Consider the following 25935-nt stretch of genomic DNA (forward strand, 5'->3'; position numbering starts at 1 on the left):
ACCAGTGTTCCTAGTCAGCTAGTAGTAATGCTGTCGGCCAACGTACCCGACTACCACATCATCAATGCCACATCACCATTGCCGCATCATCATTGCCACATGGCAGTGCCACATGTCACATGCACTGTCCAACCCTGCCTGTCAGTTGCTATCTGATGTGTGGCTCTGTCGTGCATACTTGTAGTGTTGTTGTTATGCGAATAGGAGAAAGCTACTACTCCTGTTAGACGACGATTGCTTTGACAACTTCTTCTTCAGAGGAAGAGCTTTTGAACCCTCCCAAACCTTCAAACCCATTTTGATACAACTGTTGGGAAACAAGAGGCGTCAGCTCTCATCAAAGCGTACAAAGGAAATATGAAGAGCAAGATTAAAAAGCACAAACCAATGCTATTATTCCATGAAGATGTAGCCTATCTTCCACGTTTGGTAGTTTTCTAGCTTGGGCTACACACTTCTATTCTATTTCTAGTTCTAGCCTCTATCTATACACGTTGAGCTTTGCATTTACTTTAGTAATATCCATCATTTAGTAGATGTTAATATTTTTTCTTTCTTTCTTTCTTTCTTTCTCTGTAATGCAGTCCTAGCATAAGACAACCAAACGATGTTTGAAAAACATTAAAATATTCTCCCCATGTTTTAATCGATGTGTATAAACTTTGATCGTTACCAATGTGAGATAGTCTTGCAAAAGCGATTGTCTTAAGCATTAAATCGAAAAGCCCCAATGGCGAGGACCCCGACCCTCTCCCCACATCCAAGTACAAGTGAAGGTGGCTGAAATTGGAGCAACTGTCACCATCCTCCCTATGCAATACAAATTGGGGAGTGAGCAACTGTTTGACTCTTAATGTTTAACAAGTCCATTTGGCTGAAATTGCAGGCTAAGAAGATTGCTGTTGATAGAATCATCATTGAGTCGTGCATAAACTCTCTTTGGGTATTCTCTCTCTCTCTCTCTCTCTCTATCAAATGGTATTAGAGCCATGTTTCGCCTGCACATCTGCACGCTACCCGGCACCATAACCCATCCGCTTCATTGCCACTCACTCAGCCATGTCCCATCAGCCAATTTGTTGTCGTGTTATCTGTTTGTGTCTATCACAGCTACATATGTCACCACCTCCGTTGAGTTGCGCCTCAATACCCTACGCCACCTCCCACCAGTGCCTCGTGTGCAGCTCGTACATTATCGCCAGTGTTTCGTCAAAATTGCATGCACCCCTACTGCCCGCCACTGCAATTTCTCATGTGCATGAAAATCGAAGCTTGCAGCAAGCCAAAAAATTAGGGTTTTCCCTAATTAGCAAAAATTGGCCTAATTGAACTTCCCAAATACATGAAAATTTGGGGCTTTTCTGCAATTCAGCTTGCTTCACCACATTGAAGCCTCTGCAACACTCAAAATTTGGGGTTTTCCAAAAATTGAACAATCTGCATCAAATTAAGGCTTGCAACATAAAAAATTTGGGCCTCTTTTAATTCGACCCCTACTCCATTGAATTGAAGCATGGAGTCATGGCAACACTGTCGTAAAAAGTCTACATTGACATTCCATCTACATGGAGGCAGAAAAAATCTCAAAAAGAAAAAACATATTTTCCGTGTTTTTGTGTAAGAGTCAAGGGTTCTCTACTCGGGATGTCCCCTGAAACCTGAGTTAAATAACCTCTTGTGTGTTTTTCCGTGTGAATTTTTATATTTGTAAAAAGGGCCTTGATCATATTATAAAAGGTTCCTTTCCCATGACAATACTTGTTTTTATATTTGTAAAAAGAGCCTTGATCATAATATAAAAGGTTCCTTTATCATGACAATACCATGTGGCACTTGCTTATTAGTGTGTGATTTGTATGGGTCAAAAGATAAGGTTGTGAACCTACAAAAAGCATTGTACTTGGTGAGTAACTTCACATCACATGAATCAATAGAATCATCATTGAGTAACTTCACATCATATGAATCAATAGAATCATCATTGAGTCGTGCATAAACCATTGTGAACCCAAATTTATAAAAGGGCAAGGTCACTGATTGATGGTGAGGACAAAAGTAGAGTAGGAAACATGTCTGATATAGAATCATCGGTGTCCAAAGTTTAGTAACAGGAAATGGCCGTTTCCTAGCCACAATTGCCAAAAACTCCATTTCTTTGGAGGTGTTGTTCCGTTTCGGTTTCGGCTTTTCATTTCCTAATAATTTTCCCCACACTTTTCCTAAAGGGTTTTGATTTTCCTTGTTATCACTTTTATATTATGGTCTATCCTAAGTTTCACCTCTATTTCTCTCAACTTTTTTCTAATGGTACTAGGGTTAGAGAGCTGCACACGATCACAGGAAGGCCACAGGGATTAAACGGATCCATGTTGTGCGTGTGCAGAGAGAGAGAGAGAGAGAGAGAGAGAGAGAGAGAGAGAGAGAGAGCTGTATTAACGTCTACTAGAGGCCGAACTCGACCTATGAGACAAATCAATGTACAATTGTCAATGTTCTCTGGATGTCTAGAAAAAAAGGACAAAATAAACATGAAATAAACATGAAATAAACATTTGTACAGTACTGAGCTAGTGGGGGGGTGTGATGGATGGAGCACTACTGCTAAAGGCTCAGTATGCAACCTATATGAGAGAGAGAGAGAGAGAGAGAGAGAGAGAGAGAGGCGGCCATGTGGCCATTTGTAAAGTAATTTATGGTAATATATCTTCTATTACGAGAGAAAGAAAGAAAGAAAGAAAGATATTAAGCGTCTACTAAAGACCCAATGGCATAGTCACAAGGAAACGGGAACGTTTTGGGGAACGGATGACTGTTTGGAACGGGAACGAAAAGCTTGAATAAAAGGGAACGGAATCGGGAACGCCACATCATTGCATAAATGTGTTTATAAATTTACTTTATATATCTGTAAATGCTTTGGAAAGAGGCATAGTAAAGAAAGAACCTCAAACCATCTCAGTAGTAGTGGCCATGATAATGCATAGATGTGTTCTACATGATACATAGTTCACTTATATTTCTTACATGGTCTGCGGTGCCATTTTGGAACGGGAACGGGAACGGCTATCTCTATGGAACGCGTTCCCCCGTTCCAAGAGCTTGGAACGACGTTCCCTTGTGACTATGCCCAATGGGCCTGTGAGACCAAAGTGATACACGGAAAATAAAACAGAAAGAAAACATAAACATAGCTATCTCACTAGAGTGATACAAAATTGTCCATGGAAACTCATCATGGAATACTAAGAACATAGAAACATGAGAGAGAAATGAAATGAAATGATATATTAACGTCTTCAAAAGGCCAAAATGACCTATGAGACCAAAAAGGTTACAACAATTGGTGGATCTGATACAATGTCTGTGTAAGAAAAGCTAAAACAACTAAACAACTAACTGAAATTGAAACAACAACTATGAGGAAAAGTAAGGTACTAGGAGCTCCTAATGGATAACATCTGGGAAGGAAAACTGCAGCAACAAAGAGAGAGAGATTGCAACAAAAGCATGCACGTGAGAATATTGTTAGGTATCATGCCTGCAAGTTGGAAGATTGGGCTTGTACATTTATTGCCTAAAGTTCCATCCCCAGTTAATCTACGTCAATGGAGACCAATCACATTGATGGGTCAACAGGTTGCAGTGTTTTCTTCCTACTTTGAGTCATTCAAGGCAATATGGATTTATTAAAGGTTGGAATATTTTGCATAATATATTGAATGTACAAATTGGAATTGATTGTGCAAGGGCTTCGAGACAAGAGGTGGTTATGATTCAATTGGATATTGAAAAGGCTTATGATCACGTTAGTTGGTCTTTTCTTTCACGGCTTATGCATGCTATGGGATTTGGCCCTCGCATGTCTTCTTTGATTTATACTATTAGCCAACATGTAGTGGCTAGGCTTATGATTAATGGTGGGGTGGCTGAGCCCATTTATTTGACGAGATCGGTCAGGTAGGGATGCCCGCTTAGCCCTCTCTTGTTTGCAATTGTTACACATCCAATCTTATCTTGACTGGATAAGCGGAGGACGGTGAAGTTGTAGGGCTTACACTTCCAAGTGGAGAGCAGATGGTTGGCCAAGCAGTGGCAGATGATTCTTTCATGTTCCATAAGGCTCAAAGAGATAATGTTCAGAAGGCTATGGCTATTTGGGATACTTTTGGTCTTGCTTTAGGGTTATGCATTAATATGCAAAAATCTGCTCTGATAAGCTGTATCGAGAGCGATTTGCTTGGTTTGGGATGGAATGGGCAGGTCATAGAAAGGGGATGCATCACACGCCACGTGGGTTATCCGATTGGAGTTGATGTTGATTCACAGGCTTTGTTGGCACGGATTTCTGCTAGGATAAATGATAAGTTTGTGTATTGGAAATCTTAGGGTTGGTCTATGCATGTTCGGCTCAAAGTGGCACAATCCCTTATAATTAGTATGATATCTTTTCTCTTGCCTTTATTGCCATGGACGGGGAAAGCTTTTCATCAGATACAATAGCCGATTTGATTCATGCTATGGAAAAGAGCAAGAAATAAGCCAAGGCAGACGTGGATTTCTTGGAAACATGTTACTACTCCGAAGAGGAGTGGAGGGGCAGCCCTATTAGATGTCAGATTACATATGGTTGGTAGGAGATGGCCTTTATTGCAAGATATGTGTGTATCTCAAGAGTCATGGGTGGTAATGGCTAAGGCCCTCATAAAGGAGGTCGCACTTGTGCATAGTAATACCAGGATTGATGGTACATGGTGGGATGTAGTGAATGGTTCCCAACAGGTTCGAGTGGTGGCTTCATCTCTCCTTTCTCATTTGATGATCTCATGGAAGGAGGTGTTGGCACACACTAAATGGAAGCCTTTAGATCAACGGTTGCAGTTGAATTCTATGGCAGGTGAGGTGTTGGCTACTCCACGACTTCTGGAGTGGCCTGACAAACTTGTTGAGCGGCCAAAATTCAACAGAATGACTCAATTGGGACTAGTGAGACGCTTTGTTGCCACGTAGAGGCCGCTTATTGTCTTTTCGGAAAATCCGTCAATATTTTCGGAATCCACGTGGATATGTACAGTTACGGGAGAAGGTGAGAGCATCACTTACACCGTTTGGTGATATTCCTTAGTTGGAGGATCAGCAACCTTGGTTAGATTGAGTATTTAGAAAGCCTCACGACATTGTCCAACAGACAACAAATCAAGTGTATCATATGACGGTGGAAGATAAGCGTTGGATCATTGAGAAGGCTAATAGGGTATGAAACATCAAGAAGAGTAGGGCCTAGTGGAATGAAGGTGAGGTGTTGGCTACTTCACGACTTCTGGAGTGGCATGAAAAACTTGTTGAGCGGCCAAAATTCAATAGAATGACTCGATTGGGACTAGTGAGAATTCTGGATGCTTTGTTCCCACATAGAGGCCGCTTATTATCTTTTCGGAAAATCCGTCAATATTTTCGGGTTCCACGTGGATATGTACAGCTACGGAAGAAGGTGAGGGCAACACTTACACTGTTTGGTGATATTCCTTAGTTGGAGGATCAGCAACCTTGGTTAGATTGGGCATTTAGAAAGCCTCACGACATTGTCCAATGTACAACAAATCAAGTATACCATATGACAGTCGGTGGAAGATAAGCGTTGGATCACTGAGAAGGCTAATAGGGTATGGAACATCAAGAAGAGTAGGGCTTGGTGGAAGAAAGTAATCTTACAGGGCTGGTGGTCTAAGATTCCATATCAAGGAAAGGTGTTCCTATCGTGTATGCTAGTTGGAAGCCTATCATTGGGGGACTAGTTGCGAAAGCAGCGGATTGCTTCTAGTAATTGTGTGTTTTGTACTACATGCTTGGAAACATGCCTGCATCTTTTCATTTCATGTCTGGTGGCAAAGAAGGTGTGGGATTTCCTTTCTCGCGTATGGTCTCCCCGTTGACAGATAGGCCCGTAAAGATTAAAGACTGGATTTTTGGCAAGATTCCGAATGGGCCAGATAACACAGAACATTCAGTTTTCTATCATTTTTTCAGGTGGACAGGTTTGTGGCATATTTGGTTAACTAGGAATGCCTTCATATTTGATGCAAAAGTTGGTATTACAGCTTATATAGGTCGTATAAAAGGGCTACTATTGTGGCAAGTCTCTTCCTTGCGGTTAGCTCATTCGGTGGAGAATGACACGGCTATATATTGGATGAGGGTACTCCGAGTTACACCTGTGGTTCGGAGTAATTAGTGAGGGAAAGCTAGTACATCACATAGCAGCCATGTAGCCATTTGTAAAGTTATTTTGGTAATATATCTTCTATAACAAAGAGAGAGAGAGAGAGAGAGAGAGAGAGAGAGAATACTCAAAGAGAAAGGGTTTTTAGGATGTGAGTGCTATATTAAGAAGTTTAGTATTTTCTTTATACATGCACTTGTGACTATACTACTGGTGAAGTTCTTTGGAGTTTTTTTCCTCAAAATAATTCTACAGTTTCTAATTGGACTTTGTAGAGGTAAGAGAACGATGGCTGGATTAGAAGCAGCTCTTACCTCCATGATGCAAGAGCATGCCCTTCGTAGCTTGCATTTGAAAGAGCGTGCTGGTAAGTCTCGAAACCTTACATTGTATTAAATTTTCATACTCAAAATGTTTCAACTTGTAATGAATGAGAATAACAAAGGATACAAACTGCTATTGCCTGTCGAAGTCCTACTTTGCATGCAGATTTGAGGCTTGAGACTTGGAGCTAGCTTACAGATGAATCTTAATGAAAATGTTAATGAAGCTGCTGAATCTTAATTTATGGATATTCCTCAAGGGTCAGCTTCTGGGCAGAACGAGTTTTCTGATATCCATACAGCCCAAGATGCATTGAAAGCTTGAGCCTTGCCCTATACTTAGCCGTCTTTGGCTGATCTCTACAAACTGCTCTGCTTGCTTACAGATTTGGGGCTTGAGACTTGGAGCTAGCGTACAGATGAATCTTGTTGAAAATGTGAAGCTGCTGAATCTTAATTTATGGATATTCCTCAAGGGTCAGCTGCTGGGTGGAACGAGTTTTCTGATATCCATACAGCCCAAGATGCTTTGAAAGCTTGAGCCTTGCACCCTATACTTGGCCGTCTTTGTCTGGCCTCTACAAACTGCTCTGCTTGCTTGGAATGTTTTAAAAAAAAGTGAGGGAGGGTACTGCAATTACATGCCGTCACTTTCCACAGTGGGTGGATTCAAACCCTGTACCTCCCTTTCTGGAGGCGAGGGCGCTACTGCTTGGATGTTGATTGGACTCTGATTAAGATCGGCTCCATACTGCTCTTGCCCCTACTCCTATGTGACCACTGGCCAGTGAATAGTTCCTCAGGGAGGTACCTTCTCTTTAAAGGCATGCAACCCTGGTGATCCCTATAATTTTCAGTCATTCATGACCATCTTTTCCACGGGGATGTCAGATTGAATCTTCATGGTATTTAATGTGGTGATGCTGTCAATAGTTGCCAAACGATCTATGAATGTTTCTACCACTGAAGTGGTGAAGTGAGAGGAAACTGCCGTGCCTGCTTCTGTGAAGTTCTTCATAGCTGATATTACGTGGCAAGCCTTTCTTGAGCTTCTTGTGCACAAGCCATCTCACCTTCAGCCAAAGTTTGTTCTCATCCTGCTGGTCCAAGGTGCCCCTATCATCTCGGACACCTGTCATGCTAGCGTTACTCTTATAGAGTAGAGGTATGGGAAGGCAGTATCTCATCTTAAAAGAAATTCCGAATGATAAACTAAGCCCTATGCAAGCCTATTTATACTAACTAGAGGTTGGTCAAGTTGGCTGGTCATTTAATAAAGTTTATATTTATAAATGACAATAAATGCTAAATAAATACTATAAAATATGGAAAAAATACCAAATAAATCCTAGTAAATTCCCTAAGGCTTCTGGGATGTTCTAAATGATGCACAGGCATATGAATGCATATTATGTAGAATGCAGAGTGCTTTCTGATGCAAACCCTAAGGCTTCTACTGACTCTACATGCGTGAATGATTCTCTCCAAGTGGGTTAAGGGACTTGACTGACTGACTGACCTGCTAAGGCTGAGGAATGACCTACGTAGCTCGTGCCTGACTTATCCTAGACTGAGGATGTACAATGGGGTCACGGCGTACGACAATTATCATCCTACTGGGTTCTAATACTGTACAACTGTTGCACTGCAGATGATGAGCCATCTTGTCACCATGCACTGAGTGCAGAGTGCATGTGACATTCCCTCCTGCTTAGCTTGGCGGCAGGTTCATGGCTTCCAAGTAGTCCGCCAATTACTGGGGGTACTCCTGGAAGAACTCCTCGTCTAGCCATACGGCTTTGTGGGTGCCTCGATCTCGGAATTTCGTATAAAACTGACGTATCCGTTGACCGGAACTATGCTTCCATCGATGAAGAAGGATCTGCTCAGGCTCAATAACTTTTGCTTCGTCTACCACGTCTGTTCATCTGAAACATCACACACTTCTGGATCAACATATGGTTTTAGCCAAGAAACATGGAAAACATCATGCATTGTCCAACTGGTAGGCAATTTTAACTTCATGGAGACATCACTTAACTTCTTAACTATTGGAAAAGGGCCAAAACTACGGAATTGGGACAATGTTTGTCCACTTGTTTCAATCTTTGTTTCATGATGCACTGAGAGACCCAATCCCCTTCCTTGAAGTGGATATCTCGTCTAAACTTACATGCCTGTCTGTGAACTGAATGATGGCCAGGCTCAAAATTGAGGGCCAAACTGGGTTGAGTACCAAACTCTGCGGAATCGACATACTGATCTTCTAAGTCTTTTCCAGAGATGTTGAGAATGGTAGACTCCTGACTGGTCAGGATGCTGGTCTTTCTACTCAGAACATCTGCTATTGGGTTATGCTGACCAGGGATGTACTTAATCATTCCTCCAACTTGTTGGAAGAGCTGAAAGCTGAACCTGTCTAGTGTACTGAGCACTCCACTGGGCACTTGGCATCGTCAGGAGCCACTTAAGTGCTTGGTGGTCTGTGGTGACTGTGAAAATGTGTCCATAATGAACATGTTTCAAATGTTTGAGAACTGATTGCTATTCTAGCTTGCCCTTGAAAGTCTTGGAAAGACAAGAGGGAAACTTGCTAGGAGGTTCTGCTAACTGAGGGACTGAAGATGTAACGGATGCTACTAATGAGGGAGGGGCTGTTTCAGCACGAACATAAAGGAGTGCTCCTTCTGCTCCCTTGCGGATAGCTCGTCTAGCTTGGAGATGTCAAATCAATGGGATGCCAAGAATGCTTCTATCCCCACGAATCATGACAGGCTCAGGAAAACCTTTACAAATAGTAAGAGTGTCCTGCTCCCAATTGGGAATAGGCTCTTACTGACGGAACCACTGAATTCCTAAGATCATGTCTGTAAACCGGCCTTCAGAAAGCAAAGGGCGGTGAAACAAACATTTGCACATAAAACACTTCAACACCATTGAGGACCTAGAAAAGGAAAACAAACAGGGGGAGCTAGAGTGCTCCTGCAAATAGTACACGGACACCGATTGGCCCCAAATCGCAGTGGCGCCCCTTGCGGTATTTCTTTAATTGATTAAAAGAGCTTTGATTACAATATAAGGCTGGAAACTCAGCCGTCCCAGTAGAACTCCTAAAGCCTGCAAAGAACCTGCATCTGGCTTCTTGTCCACACGGCATCCACAAATAAATCCAGCCATTGTTCACATCGAAAGACTCTCACACATTGAGTCTGAATACAGAAGCTTTCTCCCATGATCAAGGCTGCCACAACCATCCATAGCCTCTCACACTATGAACAGCATCACACCCTGACACATCCAGTGCTTCGGCATCACAACACAGACTCCCAAACTGTCTCTCAAAAGAGTATCACAGCACAGCATACCATACAATCGACACATCTGTACAAACCCTCTCTACCTTCCAAGGGTACTATCCATCTCTGTCATGGATTCCCTGTCCCCTGTCCTATCAGTAGCAAGGTTGTACCAAACATGTGTCCCCCTGTACCTTTTGCCTGCATGTGACCTATCTCCTGGAGAAACCCAAAACATGTTTCCTCGAGAAACCTACGACCTGTTTCCACATGAAGCCCTTAGGCCTGTTTCCCTTTGAAACTTCTGTCCTGTTTCCATACATCTAGTTACCTGTTCCCTCATGAAACATCTGGCAACATAGAGATGCTCATAACTGTAGGTCCCACTGTTCCTTTCTAGCAGGAAGAAAACAATCTGCTCCATGAGCACGCAGCCATGCGAGCTTGCTTCACTCCCATGCCAAGAAACATAACCAAATGACCTGTACTTTGCAACCAAACAAAAACAGCCCATAGACTGTCCCAAAACAGTCCCGAATCCAAAGCAAAGAGAAGCTGAAAGTTCCATCAGTTGAACGCCATCGACATGATGTCTATGTTCATGGAAAAACAACCTCTGTCCACCTTTGTATCAAAAGAAACCAACCCTTGGCCACCTAGGAGAAAAGCACGCAGCCCTAAACGCCTGCAATCCAGCCCTCTTGTGCACCAAGCGAGAGAGAGAGAGAGAAAAGAGAGCATGTGCCGCAGCTTCAGCCCTTCTACTATTTCTCCTGCAACTTGCCACCCTCCGGAAGAGATCTTGTCGGCCAACAGTCCTGACCACATGGAATCCAAAGCTGTACTTTTCTGCAGACCAGCCAGCCGCCTGGAGAGAGAAAGAAAACGCATCCTCCAAGAGCTAGAGAGAGAGAGAGAGAAAGCGTTGCAGTCTGCCAGCTTTCCAAAAAAAGAGATAGAGAGTGGGTGAGCTTGCTAAGCTGTGCGCTGCCCTGCAATCTGCCCACCTGCGCTCCTTGGTGACCAGCCGTCAAAGAAGAAGCACCCCCGTCTGCTGGCCCGACTTGTGGCTAGAGAGGGAGAACCTCTACGTGCTGTTCAGCCCCCGCATGCCACCTGTAAACAGACCGCCTGCCTGCTGCTCAATTCTGTCCCCCTGTCCAGCCCACGTGCAGTCCATCCACGTGGAATTCAGGCCACTAGTCGCGACAGAGAAAGGCTTAGAAGTTCCCTCCTTCTGAATCCAGCAGTCGCCTCTCAAAAAGCACAAGCTTCCTCTAAGAGATAGGCTCCTCCTTGCCTGCCAGCCCCTCTTCTTTCCCAAAAAGCACACGTGGCCCCAAAATAGCTTATGGGCCACGTTTTCTTCATAAATGGCATTAAAAAATTACTTTAAAGGTTTTTAAAACCTTTTAAGTTAAAATTCCTTTGCCCCCTTTCACACATGGGGTTATCCACACATGGGCTTCCATCTTCACTCCCACCTGATGCCATTCACACTGTCCACCATGTCCCCGTGCACATCTGCATCTTGTCCAGAGAAAAACACAGGGTCATGACAATGTCACATCCCAAAAGAGGAGAGACAATGAAATCTCGCTGGAATGAGGTCTTTTGAACTTGAAAAGAAAACTGTTGTGCCTTCTGAGAGATGTGGGTGCGGAGACCAGGTGTAAACCCGTCTACCTCCAAATGATAGGGCACTAAGGTACAGCTCATGTTGGTAGCCAACTGGGGAGAGATGGCATCCTCAGAACTGCCCATGTCAAAAAGGATTATGAACTGTCGGCCCTTGGCAGAGCCATAAGCTCGGATCAGGCTTTTCTGTGTGGTTATTGCCTCACCCTCCTGCTTAGCATCAAGTACCACGGATGGCATGGAATGCATAGAAGGTAAGATCTGAACCGCATTGGTGGTAGCACAGGCAGGTCTGGAGGAGCGGGGGATACTGCGGCAACTGTGGCAGAAGGCTCTTTGGAGGCTTGCTCCGCTTGTCTTTTTGGACAATCCTTCTTACCATGCCCAATGGTATGACATAAAAAACATCTGTTTTCTGACTGATATTGTCTTTGCTCCTCTGGAGGAAGATAGCCTCCAGTGATGCCTGCTTGAGTCTTTTCCTCAAGGGTCTTCTTAGGCTTGGATTCCTTACCCCCTGAACTAGAGCTAGGACTGTTGTCACCAATTGGCCGACCATTTGGTCCATTCCTAGTTTTTGCGTCTCGTTCACTTGAGGCCAGGCCGGTGTCTCGTGTGAAGAGGCCAGTATTTTGCTGACATGGACGGGAGCCAGACTGGTGCCACCCGTGTGTTAGCAGGATGGTGTCGTATGGACGGGAGCCAGATCAGTGCCACCCGTGTATGACCTAGACTGTGTTCGATCCATGGGACTGTCACGCCATGGAAGAGCCAGTATTCGTGCCGTGTTTTACCTATGGGACTGTCACACCATAGGGAAACTCGTGCCTGGAACTGTGTCTTACCTATGGGACTGTCACTCCATAGGAAGACCAGGTTTTTATGTTTTTATGTCGTGCCAGTTTTGTGCCGACAGATATTTTGTACATGTTCCATGAACGGGAGATATGTCCATGTTACTATTTGCACATGCACACATGATTTGCATGCTTGAAACTGTTTTCGCATGACATGTATTCGTGTGTTTGCCTGCTTGACGTGTTACTTACTGAGCGGGGACGCCTGCCAGTGAGTCGTGAAGTCTGCCCTGTATTTTGACAAGTTTCAGTGCATGTGAACAGGTGGTAAGTATATGGTACTTGTTGTTTTAATATTTAAATTCTAACCCCTTTGTTTTATAAGGTTAGGGGTTCACACTTATTTAAAAGTGGGCACCCCCTTTGGGCACCCACTTAGGGGCCAAGGTGGGGAGCCTCACTTTTAAGTGAGTGTGGGGGTGGGCATGGTCACCAACCCCCACTAATCCCCCACATGCATGCGTGGGTATCACTAAGGTTATCTTCACATTTATTTTATTAAAGAAACCTTCCTCTCAAGCATGGGATTCATCGTCTCTATCTGGCGTTGATTCATCACCTTTCGAAAAGGAACCAGGCGGCCATCTCTTCCATCGTGGCTGGTGGCTGTACACGCCCCAAGTGATTGCCTCAACTTTCCCCAGGCGGCTGGCTGCCACTACTGCTGTACCCTCTGCTGTTGCTGGCTGCGCCTGCCTCTCTACAGGTGGCTGAGTATAAGTTGCAGGCGGCTGCTTCCTCCATGCCATCTCCTACAGGCTGCTCTTCCTACGCAAAGGCGGCTGCCATCTTTTCTACTGGCTGCGCTTGCCCCTCTACAGGCTGGCTGCAACCACACCTACAGGCGACTGTCTCTCTCACTCCCCTGGCGGCTGGCTGCAACTTCTCTGCTGTACGGCTACTTCTCCCTCCTCTACCCGGTGGCTGTTGTATTGCTGCTTCTTCAGGTGGCTGCTCCTACAGGCTGCGCTGCCTTTTCTCCACTGCTCTCAGACGTGGGCCACCTTCACCAAGGCATTGCTGTGGCTGTTCGCACAGGCGGCTACTAATAGGCTGCCCTATCTTCTACACTACAGGCTGCAGCCAAAACCCTCTTACATGCTCCTACAGGCGGTAGTAAATTGGCAAATAGGTGCTGCTTGTTTTCTCTTACAAAGGTGGTACAACCTATCTCCATTGGTGTTCTACAAGGAGACTTCACATCACCTGGAAGACTTCATCATACTCTGAGGATTGGTTTTCATATCAACCATCTACAAGTAAGTGATTTACAGATTTGAGTAAAGTATTATATGTTTAAATCTGATAAAAGATTCGTCCCGCTCGGCCAACACCCGTTCGGTGCCGGGTTGTCCAAGCTGTATTGGCGAACCTCGGTCCAAAGGTGCTGAGATCGGGAGAGCCAGGCGTTAGTACGAGAGCGCCTGTTTGTGCGTGGTCTCGGAACACCAGTGAGGCGCTCTCCGCGGAGTCCAGTGAAAGCACAGGACCGCAGAGATTGGACCACACTAGTGGTCATTCTGCTTCGAGTTTTCTTCATCGAAATCCGAGCCTATTTGTTTGGTACTGTTTTCAAATGTACATGGACATTATCTGGTTCTCAGAACCCATGGAGCATTGTATTCTTTAAATACTCCCAATAAATATATCATATATTGAGGGGGGGGGTCGGCCCGTTCCGGCCCCAGTGCTGGTGTCCATCTTTCCATTTCTGTTCATTTAATTTCAAGTTGTTTTAAGTTGTCCATTTCATATTTGTGGTTTTAAAGTTGTGCTTTTAAGCGTGTGGGTGTCCAACGGAGTCTTTCCCACTTGACGGGATCGGTTTCATTGGTATCAGAGCACGGTTGTTTCCCTCTTCCTAGTGGGGAAACGAACCTGTGTACTGGATATCCCGCTTTTAGCAAACTTAAAACACAATGGACAGCCAAGGCAACCCTTTGGAAGTACCAAATTCAAGGGGTCCCTCTAGTGCTTCTCGTGGGTCTGATGCCCTGCGTGGTAGGCACAAGCCCCTTGAAAGAGTTCTTGATAGTGAATCCAAGGGTCAACTGTCTCCAGGAAAGACAGTTATGCTTGAACAAGACCTTGATGCTATGAAAGCTGAAATGGAACATATGAGAAAACTTTTGCAGGCTCAAGAGCAAGAATTGAAGTTTTTGCATGAAGATCCTCATCTACAAAGTGCTATTGAAGCCAGGAAGGCTGATGCTATGGTTGATGTAACCTTTGAATCAATGGCTCGTGAAATGGGCAAGAAACCAAGGGAGTTGGCACTTGCCTATCTCCTTCGCAAAGGTGATATCAAAGAGGGGGATGACGGAGAGCTAAAATTCAGAAATCCACCTCGTTTGAAGCATGGAGATCCCGCATCCCAGAGGCTGAAATCTTTTATGCAAAAGGAAGAGGTGACTGTCACCTCTCGTCATGCATCCTCTCCCCAAGGCACTAAGCCTGACAGATTTATGTATGCCAGTGCTCATGGAGGGCACGAAAGTCACATGCATGCAAGATATGTATCTCATGGTGACAGGTCTGCTTCCAGAAAAATTTTGCCTTCTGAGTTGTCTCATGGAGAGACCATGCCATATGCAGGTAAGTCACATGCATCTGAGCTTCGAGTTCGTGGAGCACATGCCACCGTGCCCCATGAAGCTTCTATGACGGCCCATGGAGCCCATGCAGACAGGGCTACCCCGTTGGATAAGGGGAAAAGAAAAAGAGAGGACCATGAGCCTCATGCCAGGAAGCTCAAGGAGTTCAAAGCAGGTGATAAATATGTCAAATTTGATGTCTTTCATGGTGAACATGATGCTTCTAAGGTGTTAGCGTTTGTGGCACAGTTCGACATTGCTTTTAGCGATGAGGACTTTACAGAAAAGTCGAAGGTGCGCCATGCTAGCATGTTTCTGAAAGGCACTGCTGCTCATTGGTGGATCACCGAAAAGATCACCAAGGATCCCATCTCTACTTGGAAGGAATTCAAAGATAGATTTTATGCTCAGTTCTTGCCACCCAATGCGGAGCAAACTCTCACTCAAAAGTGGGACAGGCTGGAACAAAAAGACAATGAGAGTGTGCAACAGTATGTTAACAAATTTTGGAAAGTGTTGCTGGAAGTGACTCCCTTCATGCTAATCACAGAGGATGAAAGAAAGAGGAAGTTTCGTTCTGGATTGCAACCTGCTTATAGATCGGGTATTGAATTGCACCCAAAACATACGTTGCAACAACTCACAGCTTCTGCCCTTGCTACAGAGCAATTGGTGCTCAAGATCAAGCAGGATCAAGGAGGTTCCAAGGCGAAGGACAAGGCTGTCCCAAATCAGCAAAAGGGCGGACAGCCATCTAAAAAGAACTTCCGGGAGCCTTACAAGGGTGGTAAAGCTGAAAATTACACATCCAAAGAACAGGGCCCAAGAAAGAACAAATTTGGCTTAACCCCGGAGCAAAGAGAGCAATATGCTAAGGATGGAAAATGCTTTTCTTGTGGTAGCAAAGACCACATGTTTCGGCAATGCCCAGATCGTAAACCAAAGCACGAGGACAAGCACACCAAAGCAAATGTTCATGCAGTTCCTGATGTGCAAGGTAATACAGGTCATGATGCTAAAGAGAGAATGGTTTGCAAGGCTTGGGGGCAAATCAAGGATCAGCCCGCACTTTTCATGTTTGATGACTGTGCAACTGACAATTTCATCTCTATGCAAATGGCAGCTGCATTGGGTATTGAGGTTGAAAACATGGGACCTCAGATTGAAGCTGAAGCTGCATTTATTGGCAAAGAGGTGCAGGTTACCCCTTTGATTGGGAAGTTGCGTATTCATATACAGGGCTATCTTGATAATGAGCATTTTCTAGTTGCTCCTCTGAATGGATGTGATGTATTGTTGGGCAAGCCGTGGCATCATAGGCTTGAGCCCCGCAAAGACTACAAGTCCAATATGATTTCTTTTATGCATAAAGGCCGCATGCATTTTATTGATGCTGGCAAAGAAGGGGATTCCATCCCAGTTGTATCACACATCCAAATTAATAAAGCAATGAAAAAGAGTCTTTCAGCGTACTTGATTTTTGTGCGTGATAGTCTTGTGCCAAATCATCAAAATGTGGATGCTATGTCTAATGATAGGCTGAATTTTCTTAATGCATTCAAAGACTGTTTTGCTGACTCGTTGCCAGGTGAATTACCTCCCCAAAGGCCCGAAGATCACCGCATAGATCTTGTGCCAGGTAGTTCTCCACCTAACAAACCCGCATACCGAGTGAGTGCTGCACAACAAGAAGAAATTATGAAGCAGGTAAACGAGCTTTTAGAGAAAGGTTTGGTTCAGCCCAGTTCCTCACCTTACTGCTCTCCTGTGCTTCTTGTTCAAAAGAAGGACGGATCATTCCGTATGTGTGTGGACTATAGAGCTTTGAACAAGCTTACCATCAAGAACAGATTCCCTATTCCACGTATTGATGATATCTTGGATAAGCTTGATGGTTCAGCTTGCTTTAGCAGACTTGATTTGAAGAGTGGTTATCACCAGATCCGAGTGGTGCCACAAGATGTCCATAAGACTGCATTCAAGACAGCCTTCGGATTATATGAATTCTTGGTAATGCCTTTTGGTCTCACCAATGCTCCTGCTACTTTTAATCGTATGATGGATAGGATATTCCGACCCCATCGCAAGTTTACAGGGGTCTTCTTTGATGATATCTTGGTTTTCTCCAAGAATGAGCAGGAACACAGAACTCATTTGGTCACAGTGTTCGAAGAGTTGCGGAAGCATAAACTTTTCGTCAATGCCAAGAAAAGTGAGTTTTTCCTTTCAGAGATTCATTATCTGGGTCATATTGTATCCAAAGATGGAGTTACAATGGATCCTGCAAAGATAGAGACTATTCGGAATTGGCCCGAATTGCAAAACGTACATCAAGTACGTAGTTTTCTGGGATTATGTTCGTATTACAGGCGTTTCATAAGGCATTTCGCCATGATTGCCACTCCTCTACATGATCTCACGAAGAAGAAAATTGCTTTCAAATGGACTTCAAAGGAACAGGATGCTTTCTTGCAGCTCAAGCATGCTATTATATGTGGTCCAGTATTGATTGTTCCTGACTTGCACAAGTCATTCGTGGTTGAATGTGATGCTTGTGGTGATTGCATAGGAGCTGTCCTAAATCAAGAAGGACATGCAGTTGCATACGAGAGCCGTCGTTTGCATGATGCTGAGCTTCATATGGATATCTATGAGAAAGAGCTCTTGGCTGTAATTCACGCCTTAAAGATTTGGAAACATTATCTTCTTGGGGCTGAATTTGTAGTCAAGACAGATCATCAAAGCTTGAGATACTTTCTATCTCAAACCAAGCTTTCAGAGAAGCAGATGAGAATGGCAAACTTTCTTTCCATGTTTCATTTTCAGATTGTGCATACTCCAGGAAAGAAAAATGTGGTGGCCGATGCACTTTCTAGGAGGCCTTATGTTGCTGCAGTCTCAGTGGCCTCTCATGGAGATCTATCTGCTATGAGAGATTTGTATCATTTGGATGCTGATTTTTGCCATATATGGACTGATTTGATGGCTGGTCATTCACATGCCTCTTATGTTATCAACGAGGGTTATCTCATGAAGGATAATTGCCTATGTGTGGTGAAGGATTTGCGTCCAAAGGTTATGGACGAATGTCACGCTCCACCATATGCTGGTCATAGAGGTATTATGCCTACTACTCGCATGATTCAGAGGTATTTCTTTTGGCCAAGCATGCGTAAAGACATTGAGGCTTATGTGCGTGCATGTATCAATTGCCAAAAGGTGAAATTTGACAGGCAAAAGCCTCCAGGTTTGCTTCAGCCATTGCCTATTCCCTCGCAACCTTGGGAAAGTATCACGATGGATTTTATTATGGATTTGCCTAGATCCCAGCATGGGAATGATGCTATTTGGACTATTGTGGACAGGTTTAGCAAGCAAGCTCACTTCTTGCCCGTCAAGAAAACCATTAAAGCTGATCATATGGTAAAGCTTTTTCTTGCTAATATTTTCAAGCATCATGGTATGCCTAAATCCATTGTTGGGGATAGAGATCCCAGGACTACAAGCCTATTTTGGAGGGCTTTGTTTGATAATATGGGTACTAAGCTTGAGTTTTCATCAGCTTATCATCCCCAAACGGATGGCCAAAGTGAAGCTGCAAATTCAGTTGTGTTGGATTTATTGAAGTGTTATGTGGCAGATCAAAAGAGTGCATGGGAGAAGTATCTTCCACTTGTTGAGTTTGCCTACAACAATACGATCCATGCTTCCACAGGAAAGGCTCCGTTTGAGATTATTTATGGCAGAGTGGTCTTGCCACCCATCCTTCGTACAAAGGATGAGATTTTTGCAGCTGATGAATATGTTCGTGACTTGGATGTTGCCTTTGGTCAGGTGCGTACAGCCATTGCAAGATCTCAGGATAAGCATAAAAAGGCTGCTGACAAGCATAGAAGGGACATGGAAGTCAAAGAAGGTGATTGGGTATTGCTGAAATTTGAGAAGGCTAGGCTTCGGAAGAGGCCAGGACGAGAAGGATCATATCCTAAGCTTTCTCCTCGCTATTATGGACCCTTCAAGGTGATTCAGAAGATCAATGAAGTGTCCTACAGGCTTGCTTTACCTAGTCATTGGAAGATTCACAATGCTTTTCATGTGAGTCTATTTCGGAAATATGTGGGGCCAGATCCTGATGAGCCTGTCATCACAGAAGATCCGCCAGAGATTGAAGAGCTTGAGGAGATCCTCCAGCCAGAACAGATTGTTTTTCATAAGGAGAGAAAGCTACCTGCAGGAAAGCTTTCCAGGAGATACCTTGTGAAGTTTAAGAATTATTTGCCTATTGATGCCAAATGGGTAAATGAGGATTATTTTGCAGATTATCCGCAATTGTTGCAGGCATATCTTGAGGCTTTTAAGTTGAGGTCAACTCTTTAGAAGCCCGGGGGGATGTCACCAATTGGCCGACCATTTGGTCCATTCCTAGTTTTTGCGTCTCGTTCACTTGAGGCCAGGCCGGTGTCTCGTGTGAAGAGGCCAGTATTTTGCTGACATGGACGGGAGCCAGACTGGTGCCACCCGTGTGTTAGCAGGATGGTGTCGTATGGACGGGAGCCAGATCAGTGCCACCCGTGTATGACCTGGACTGTGTTCGATCCATGGGACTGTCACGCCATGGAAGAGCCAGTATTCGTGCCGTGTTTTACCTATGGGACTGTCACACCATAGGGAAACTCGTGCCTGGAACTGTGTCTTACCTATGGGACTGTCACTCCATAGGAAGACCAGGTTTTTATGTTTTTATGTCGTGCCAGTTTTGTGCCGACAGATATTTTGTACATGTTCCATGAACGGGAGATATGTCCATGTTACTATTTGCACATGCACACATGATTTGCATGCTTGAAACTGTTTTCGCATGACATGTATTCGTGTGTTTGCCTGCTTGACGTGTTACTTACTGAGCGGGGACGCCTGCCAGTGAGTCGTGAAGTCTGCCCTGTATTCTGACAAGTTTCAGTGCATGTGAACAGGTGGTAAGTATATGGTACTTGTTGTTTTAATATTTAAATTCTAACCCCTTTCCAAAGGTGCTGAGATCGGGAGAGCCAGGCGTTAGTACGAGAGCGCCTGTTTGTGCGTGGTCTCGGAACACCAGTGAGGCGCTCTCCGCGGAGTCCAGTGAAAGCACAGGACCGCAGAGATTGGACCACACTAGTGGTCATTCTGCTTCGAGTTTTCTTCATCGAAATCCGAGCCTATTTGTTTGGTACTGTTTTCAAATGTACATGGACATTATCTGGTTCTCAGAACCCATGGAGCATTGTATTCTTTAAATACTCCCAATAAATATATCATATATTGAGGGGGGGGGGTCGGCCCGTTCCGGCCCCAGTGCTGGTGTCCATCTTTCCATTTCTGTTCATTTAATTTCAAGTTGTTTTAAGTTGTCCATTTCATATTTGTGGTTTTAAAGTTGTGTTTTTAAGCGTGTGGGTGTCCAACGGAGTCTTTCCCACTTGACGGGATCGGTTTCAACTGTTGTCTGTCTTAGTGTCTTTAGAAGACGAATTACCCTTCCCCTGTTGGGGCTTGGTACTGGACTGAGATGACTGCTTGGGCTTGCCTCCGTTCATCTTCATTTCTTCATTCTGAGCGAGAGTCAGAGCCCGGTCATATGTACCTGGTTCAAAGTTACGAACTGTGAACCGAATGTAGTCCAATCCACGAATGAATTGCTCCATCTTAGCTTGCTCAGATAACCCTAACTGATGTGCTAAAGTAATAACCTTACCGAAAAACTAAAGCACTGGGGATCCGTTCTGTCTGAGTCCATAGAATTCGTCTTTCAGACCGGTCATGTACTGGGGCGGGAGAAATCTGGTCTTCAGGTCATGGACAAAGATGTCCCAGTCAAAGGCTGTGACACCTGTGGCCTGGTCTGTATGAATACTAGACCAATGCTGGCTGACCAGTGAGATGGGGAGCCGCTAAGTGGACTTTGTCTTGTGGGTCTGTGATCCTAGCTAATGGAAAATGAGCATTAAACTGATGAATAAATTGATTAACTGATGAATGATCACACTTACCATCATACTTACTGAAGTTTGGTTGACTGCGAATGATGGTGGTTGATGCTGCTGCGGACTGCTGGCTGGTGACACCTATGACTGGGGAGACTGAGGAGAGCTGCTGATACCTCAAGTGTATGGCCTCCTTTTCCGAGTAACATACGTTCTCGATCAAGCTCACGTTGGTGTTCCCGAGCGGCGAGTTCAGCCTGACGCCGGTCTTTGTCGATCCTGCGTTGGGCTTCCTCATAGTCCCGTCTTTCTGCTTTTTCTCTTTTCCTTCGGGCCTCGTCCTCTCTCCTTTGTTGTTCCATCTGAAAGAAGAGGGAGATGTAGTCGGGTGCTGCTAGAGGTGTAGAAGGACGTGCTGCTGCTGCCTCCAAGAGTTGGAGACGCTCCATGAGCAGGTGGTTCTGAGCTCTAAGAAGAGCTATGGTGTCTGCTGTAGGCGGAAGAACATGGTCTCCTTTGGGGGAGACGTCTTCCGGCTGATGAGTACTCTCTTCTGCAGACATGATGCTGAAGTCGGTGGTCGTGCTGTAACGCAATCTAACCATCCAAGGATGCCCCCACGCTAGGAGACGGTGTGTGTGGACAATTTGAATCTGATACCAATGTGATATGCAGCGGAAGTCTTTGTATTGAAAGATCCTGTCACACAAATGCTCACACCGTCTTCTGTATCCTGAGTTTCGTGAGTTTAGCAATCCACTTTAATACTTCAAACTTTAAAGAGATATGAGAGAGATATGAGAACTGTACACCAGATTGGGTCCCGAATCACCCACTGAAGGCCCCCCTATCCTGATAACGAGATAGTATTTGCTTTATTTCTTTAGAGAGAATGACTATGGACTGTAGATAAGCCAAACGCAAGATCTCGGAGGATCGGAGATTGGCTGAACTGTACACGGCTGTAGAAACACCTCGATGACCTGATCTCGAGCCTATGCACTCTTCCCAAGGGCATGAGGAAGGGCTGCACACCTGAGGCTGAGAAAAGGAGATGGTGGACTGTTCTAAGCTATGTTAGAATGCTGTAAATGCTTATGAATGTTGTGTTACCTTCTCCAGATGGCTGTTGCATGTATGGATGATGCACCGAAGGCGGGGTACTGTTGTAGAACTGATGCAAGACTGAAAACGCAGGCTGTACTGCTGCTGGACAGAAACGCAGATGTGTACGGCTGCTGCTGGACTGTAACGCAGATGTGTACGGCTGCTGATCTGTAAACGCAGATGAACGTAGGCGGCTGGTGCACATGCAGAAAATGCTGGCTGAATTCTGGCATTGAACTGAGGTTGGACTGTATGCTGAATCAGGGACTGATTTGATGCTGAATGTAGGCGCCTATGGCTGTAGGGACTGCTGAACTGCAGGCGTTGGATAAACAGGGCTGGCTGAAGCAAACTCAAGCACTCCAAGGGCTGGATGAGACTAGTGTAGTGCTGAAGGCAAGGGAACTCCTAGGGCTGAAGAGGAAAGCTCTTAGCACACTGAAGACTGAATGATAAACTAAGCCCTATGCAAGCCTATTTATACTAACTAGAGGTTGGTCAAGTTGGCTGGTCATTTAATAAAGTTTATATTTATAAATGACAATAAATGCTAAATAAATACTATAAAATATGGGAAAAATACCAGATAAATCCTAGTAAATTCCCTAAGGCTTCTGGGATGTTTAAATGATGCACAGGCATATGAATGCATATTATGCAGAATGCAGAGTGCTTTCTGATGCAAACCCTAAGGCTTCTACTAACTCTACATGCGTGAATGATTCTCTCCAAGTGGGTTAAGGGACTTGACTGACTGACTGACCCGCTAAGGCTGAGGAATGACCTACGTAGCTCGTGCCTAACTTATCCTGGATTGAGGATGTACAATGGGGTCACGGCGTACGACAATTATCATGAGAAAGCATGGGTGGACCTGCTCAGTCCAGAGTTCTCTGCAGCGTGAAGGGGCTCTGCAACTCAGCCGGCTTGCGATCCTGCTGCCAGCGCTGCCTCTCTGTCCAACTTGTGAGCAGTCCAGCCCAATAACCCTGCAGCCAGTCTGTCGTCAGAGAGAGAGTGTGAAAGCACCTGCATAACTCCAGTCTAGCCCACCTTTACTCTAGTTCAGTCCGGCCCGCCTTTCTTTTGTGCAGAGAGAAGCATGAGAGAAAAAGCGCCTCCCTGGCTGCCGCTCGACTCCTCCAAAAGAAGCCCTTTTGCCAATAATAGCCCAAAGCCACGATTCTCCCAAAAAGTATTCTTTTGTTTAAAACCTTTGTCCCCCACATGGGGTTATAAAAGGGAAACTTCAAAATAATACCTAGAGTCCTCTAGACCACAAGTGTGCACATTTAATAAATGTCCTGCACACTGGTGTCCTGCAAACTGACCACCATGCCCATACGCTTGTACAAATTCACAGGGTCGTGACCATAGTTGTCATGGTACGAAAATACGATATTGTACGGGAATTTTCGGTACGATATGAAATTTTCGGATACCGCACGATAAAATACGGTTCTTTTTTTTTAAACATTTACAACCTATGGAGCTTCAAGCTTGAATGTGAGGGAAGGTTGGGGGGGGAGGAGTCTACAGTGCTTGAGGAACCAGAACATGGATATGTGTCTCTCCGAGTTGGATCTCCCGATTGTCTCCAAAAAAGAACTTGGATGGGTAATGCAATACCAAAGGTCTCCCAGTGTAGCGTTTATGACAAAGGGACCGTCCTTGCACAAATATGAGCAGTGCATATAGGGTGATAGGTTTAGGAACTCCTCTCTAGATCAAAATGACCATGTCCAAATCTTCTCCCTCGTACATAACTTGAGAATCTAACTATCTAGCCTACCTATACCAGGGATCTCCAAGTGATGTAGCAAGATTCTCTCATCCTACCAATCAAGTCTACACTACCAGTCTACCTTGCCAGATTTTTTAGGTCTCTCAACAACCCCATATGGAATACTTAGTGAATACGAAAGTTGCGAAGTATTGCGGGCATTTGGGATCTTCGTTAAGTAGGGTTTCTATATTTTTTTAAAAGCATTTGGATTTTTTTTTTCAAAGTTTGTTTGTTTGTTTTTTTTGGGGGGGGGGGGGGGGGACTCGTACCGTATGATATCATACGGCACCGCACCGTACGAACTGTACGGTATGAATGGATTCGTACTGGTACGAGAAACAACTATGGTCGTGACAAGACCTATTTTATTTTGTGTATGACGTAATCCTTTGTTTCTCTTTACCCTTGGGACCCCATAGCTTGCATGAGAAACTAGAGCCATTGTGCCCATCCCACAAATTTTGTTAAAAGAACATCATCAATTTGATAGATTTCACCTGATTTTGAAAATGACCCAAATGTTGAAGAACCGTGGAATGATGTTGATGTGTCAGTGCAGGTACAGTCAATGTCGGATGTTGATGAAGAAAAGGAGCTTTCCAAGATGGAAGCCAACTTTTGTGAGGATGACTAGGCTTTTTAGTCCAAGTTCTATGTTGTTTTATTTTGTGTGTATGACCTAATCCTTTGTTTGTCTCTACCTTGGATGGCAAGAGAAACTAGAACCATTGTGCCTAGATTTATCCTTGACACAGGATGAGGCAATCCCTTGGGGGGTTTGTTGGGATCAAGGTCGTGTCCATGTGTGTGAACACTCTCTTATGAGTGTATATGTGTGTGATATTCTGTGAACCCACTCTTAGAGTGGTTAGAATAAATATCAAGATATTATACCTTTTGACATAAGCAGTAATGTCATTCAGATGAGCCTCTAAGGCTATAAAAGCATTATACTTGGAGCTTAACACAGCATCAATCTATCAATCATTGAGTCATGAAAATTACTCTCTAGAGCTTTGTTCTCTTTCTATCTCTCTTAGATCTTAGCTTTCATTGAGTCTGAGATCTTAGCTTTCAGTTTTCAGTTTTAGTTTACTGTTGCTTTTTCGTATTTCATCCATGACGAGATTTCTTGGACACTATGTACACATCATTTTGGTCTCATAGGCCCTTTGGGTCTTTTGAAGATGTTAATATAACTTTCTTTTCTCTCTCTCTCTCTCTCTCTCTCTCTCTCTCTCTCTACACACCATGGACATTTTCCACCCACCATAGTTTGTCTGGGCTGTAAACCCTAACCCTAAACTTCTACAAAGCTTGGGTGTAATAAATAGTAAGGGAGACAAGTCGTGAGTGGATGGGTGGGAATGTTATTGTAAAAGTGTGTAAATTGTGTGTTGAGGCAGCTCTCTGCTGTCTTTTGTGTGGTAGATGTAGAGTGGGTCGATATGACCATTGACCAATAATGGTAGTTACACAAGACCTATGGTTGTGTGGCAGCTGTCGGGCCCATTTGGGATGATCTAGGTATAGGGTGTCCATGCGTAAAGAAGTTTGCCAAATCTAAGTCATTTCTATACCGTCTTGCCTGTGTGGAGTTTCAAAAGTGTTTTGTAAAGAATAGAAATCCCATAATTGGCCTAGAAACATCCTAAAATCCCTGTAAATTTATAGAACATGTGAAATTTGCCTATCTTTGCTATTTTTCCATCATGAAAAGCAAACGTTTTTCATTGTAAAACTTGATGTGAGATTTTTGATTCTCATAAAAAAGTAGAATTACAAATAGAGTGTCTAGAGCCCAAAATTCACTACAGAGTTCCTCTTGAGTGGGAAGGACATCACTTGTAGGCACTTATTGAGGATGTCATGTGCGCAAAAGTAGAAGCCATGTACATTTTCTTTGTTTTTTGTATGGGGCAGGTTGATATTTGATCAGATTAAAATTGCAGCTAAAAAAAGTGTCTGAAATGTACAATACGTTTTGCAAGTTTCAAAAGTTATCACATACGTTTCATTGCAACTATGTGCTCAACCATGATGATCACAGATTTTGACAAGAGCATTCGTCTTTTGAACACAGAAAAAGCCAAGAAAAATGCTCTAGCTGCGGCTGGTGTGGTTTCAGACCTTTTAGTGGACACCCTGAATGGG

General features: G+C 44.2%; 1 protein-coding gene across 4 annotated transcripts in view; it reads left to right on the top strand.

Moving 5' to 3' along the window:
* Nucleotides 1-25935, top strand: part of BLOS1 (GCN5L1 family protein) — a 42713-nt gene that overhangs the window by 15683 nt on the left and 1095 nt on the right. For 3 of the 4 annotated variants that reach the window (XM_086806652.1, XM_086806651.1, XM_086806654.1), the window contains exons 2-3: nt 6493-6584; nt 25865-25935. The exon at nt 25865-25935 is cut by the window's right edge and continues 135 nt beyond it. In XM_086806652.1, the coding sequence (XP_086662778.1) occupies nt 6506-6584; nt 25865-25935 (150 nt within the window). In that variant the 5' untranslated portion in view covers nt 6493-6505. Of the gene's footprint in view, nt 1-889; nt 944-6492; nt 6585-25864 lie in introns of those variants that run through there. The other variant, XM_086806653.1, reaches the window with a different exon arrangement.

Source organism: Cibotium barometz, chromosome 12 (genome assembly GCF_041138505.1).
Source record: "Cibotium barometz isolate CiBa-2024 chromosome 12, ASM4113850v1, whole genome shotgun sequence".
NCBI classification, from domain to species: domain Eukaryota; kingdom Viridiplantae; phylum Streptophyta; class Polypodiopsida; order Cyatheales; family Cibotiaceae; genus Cibotium; species Cibotium barometz.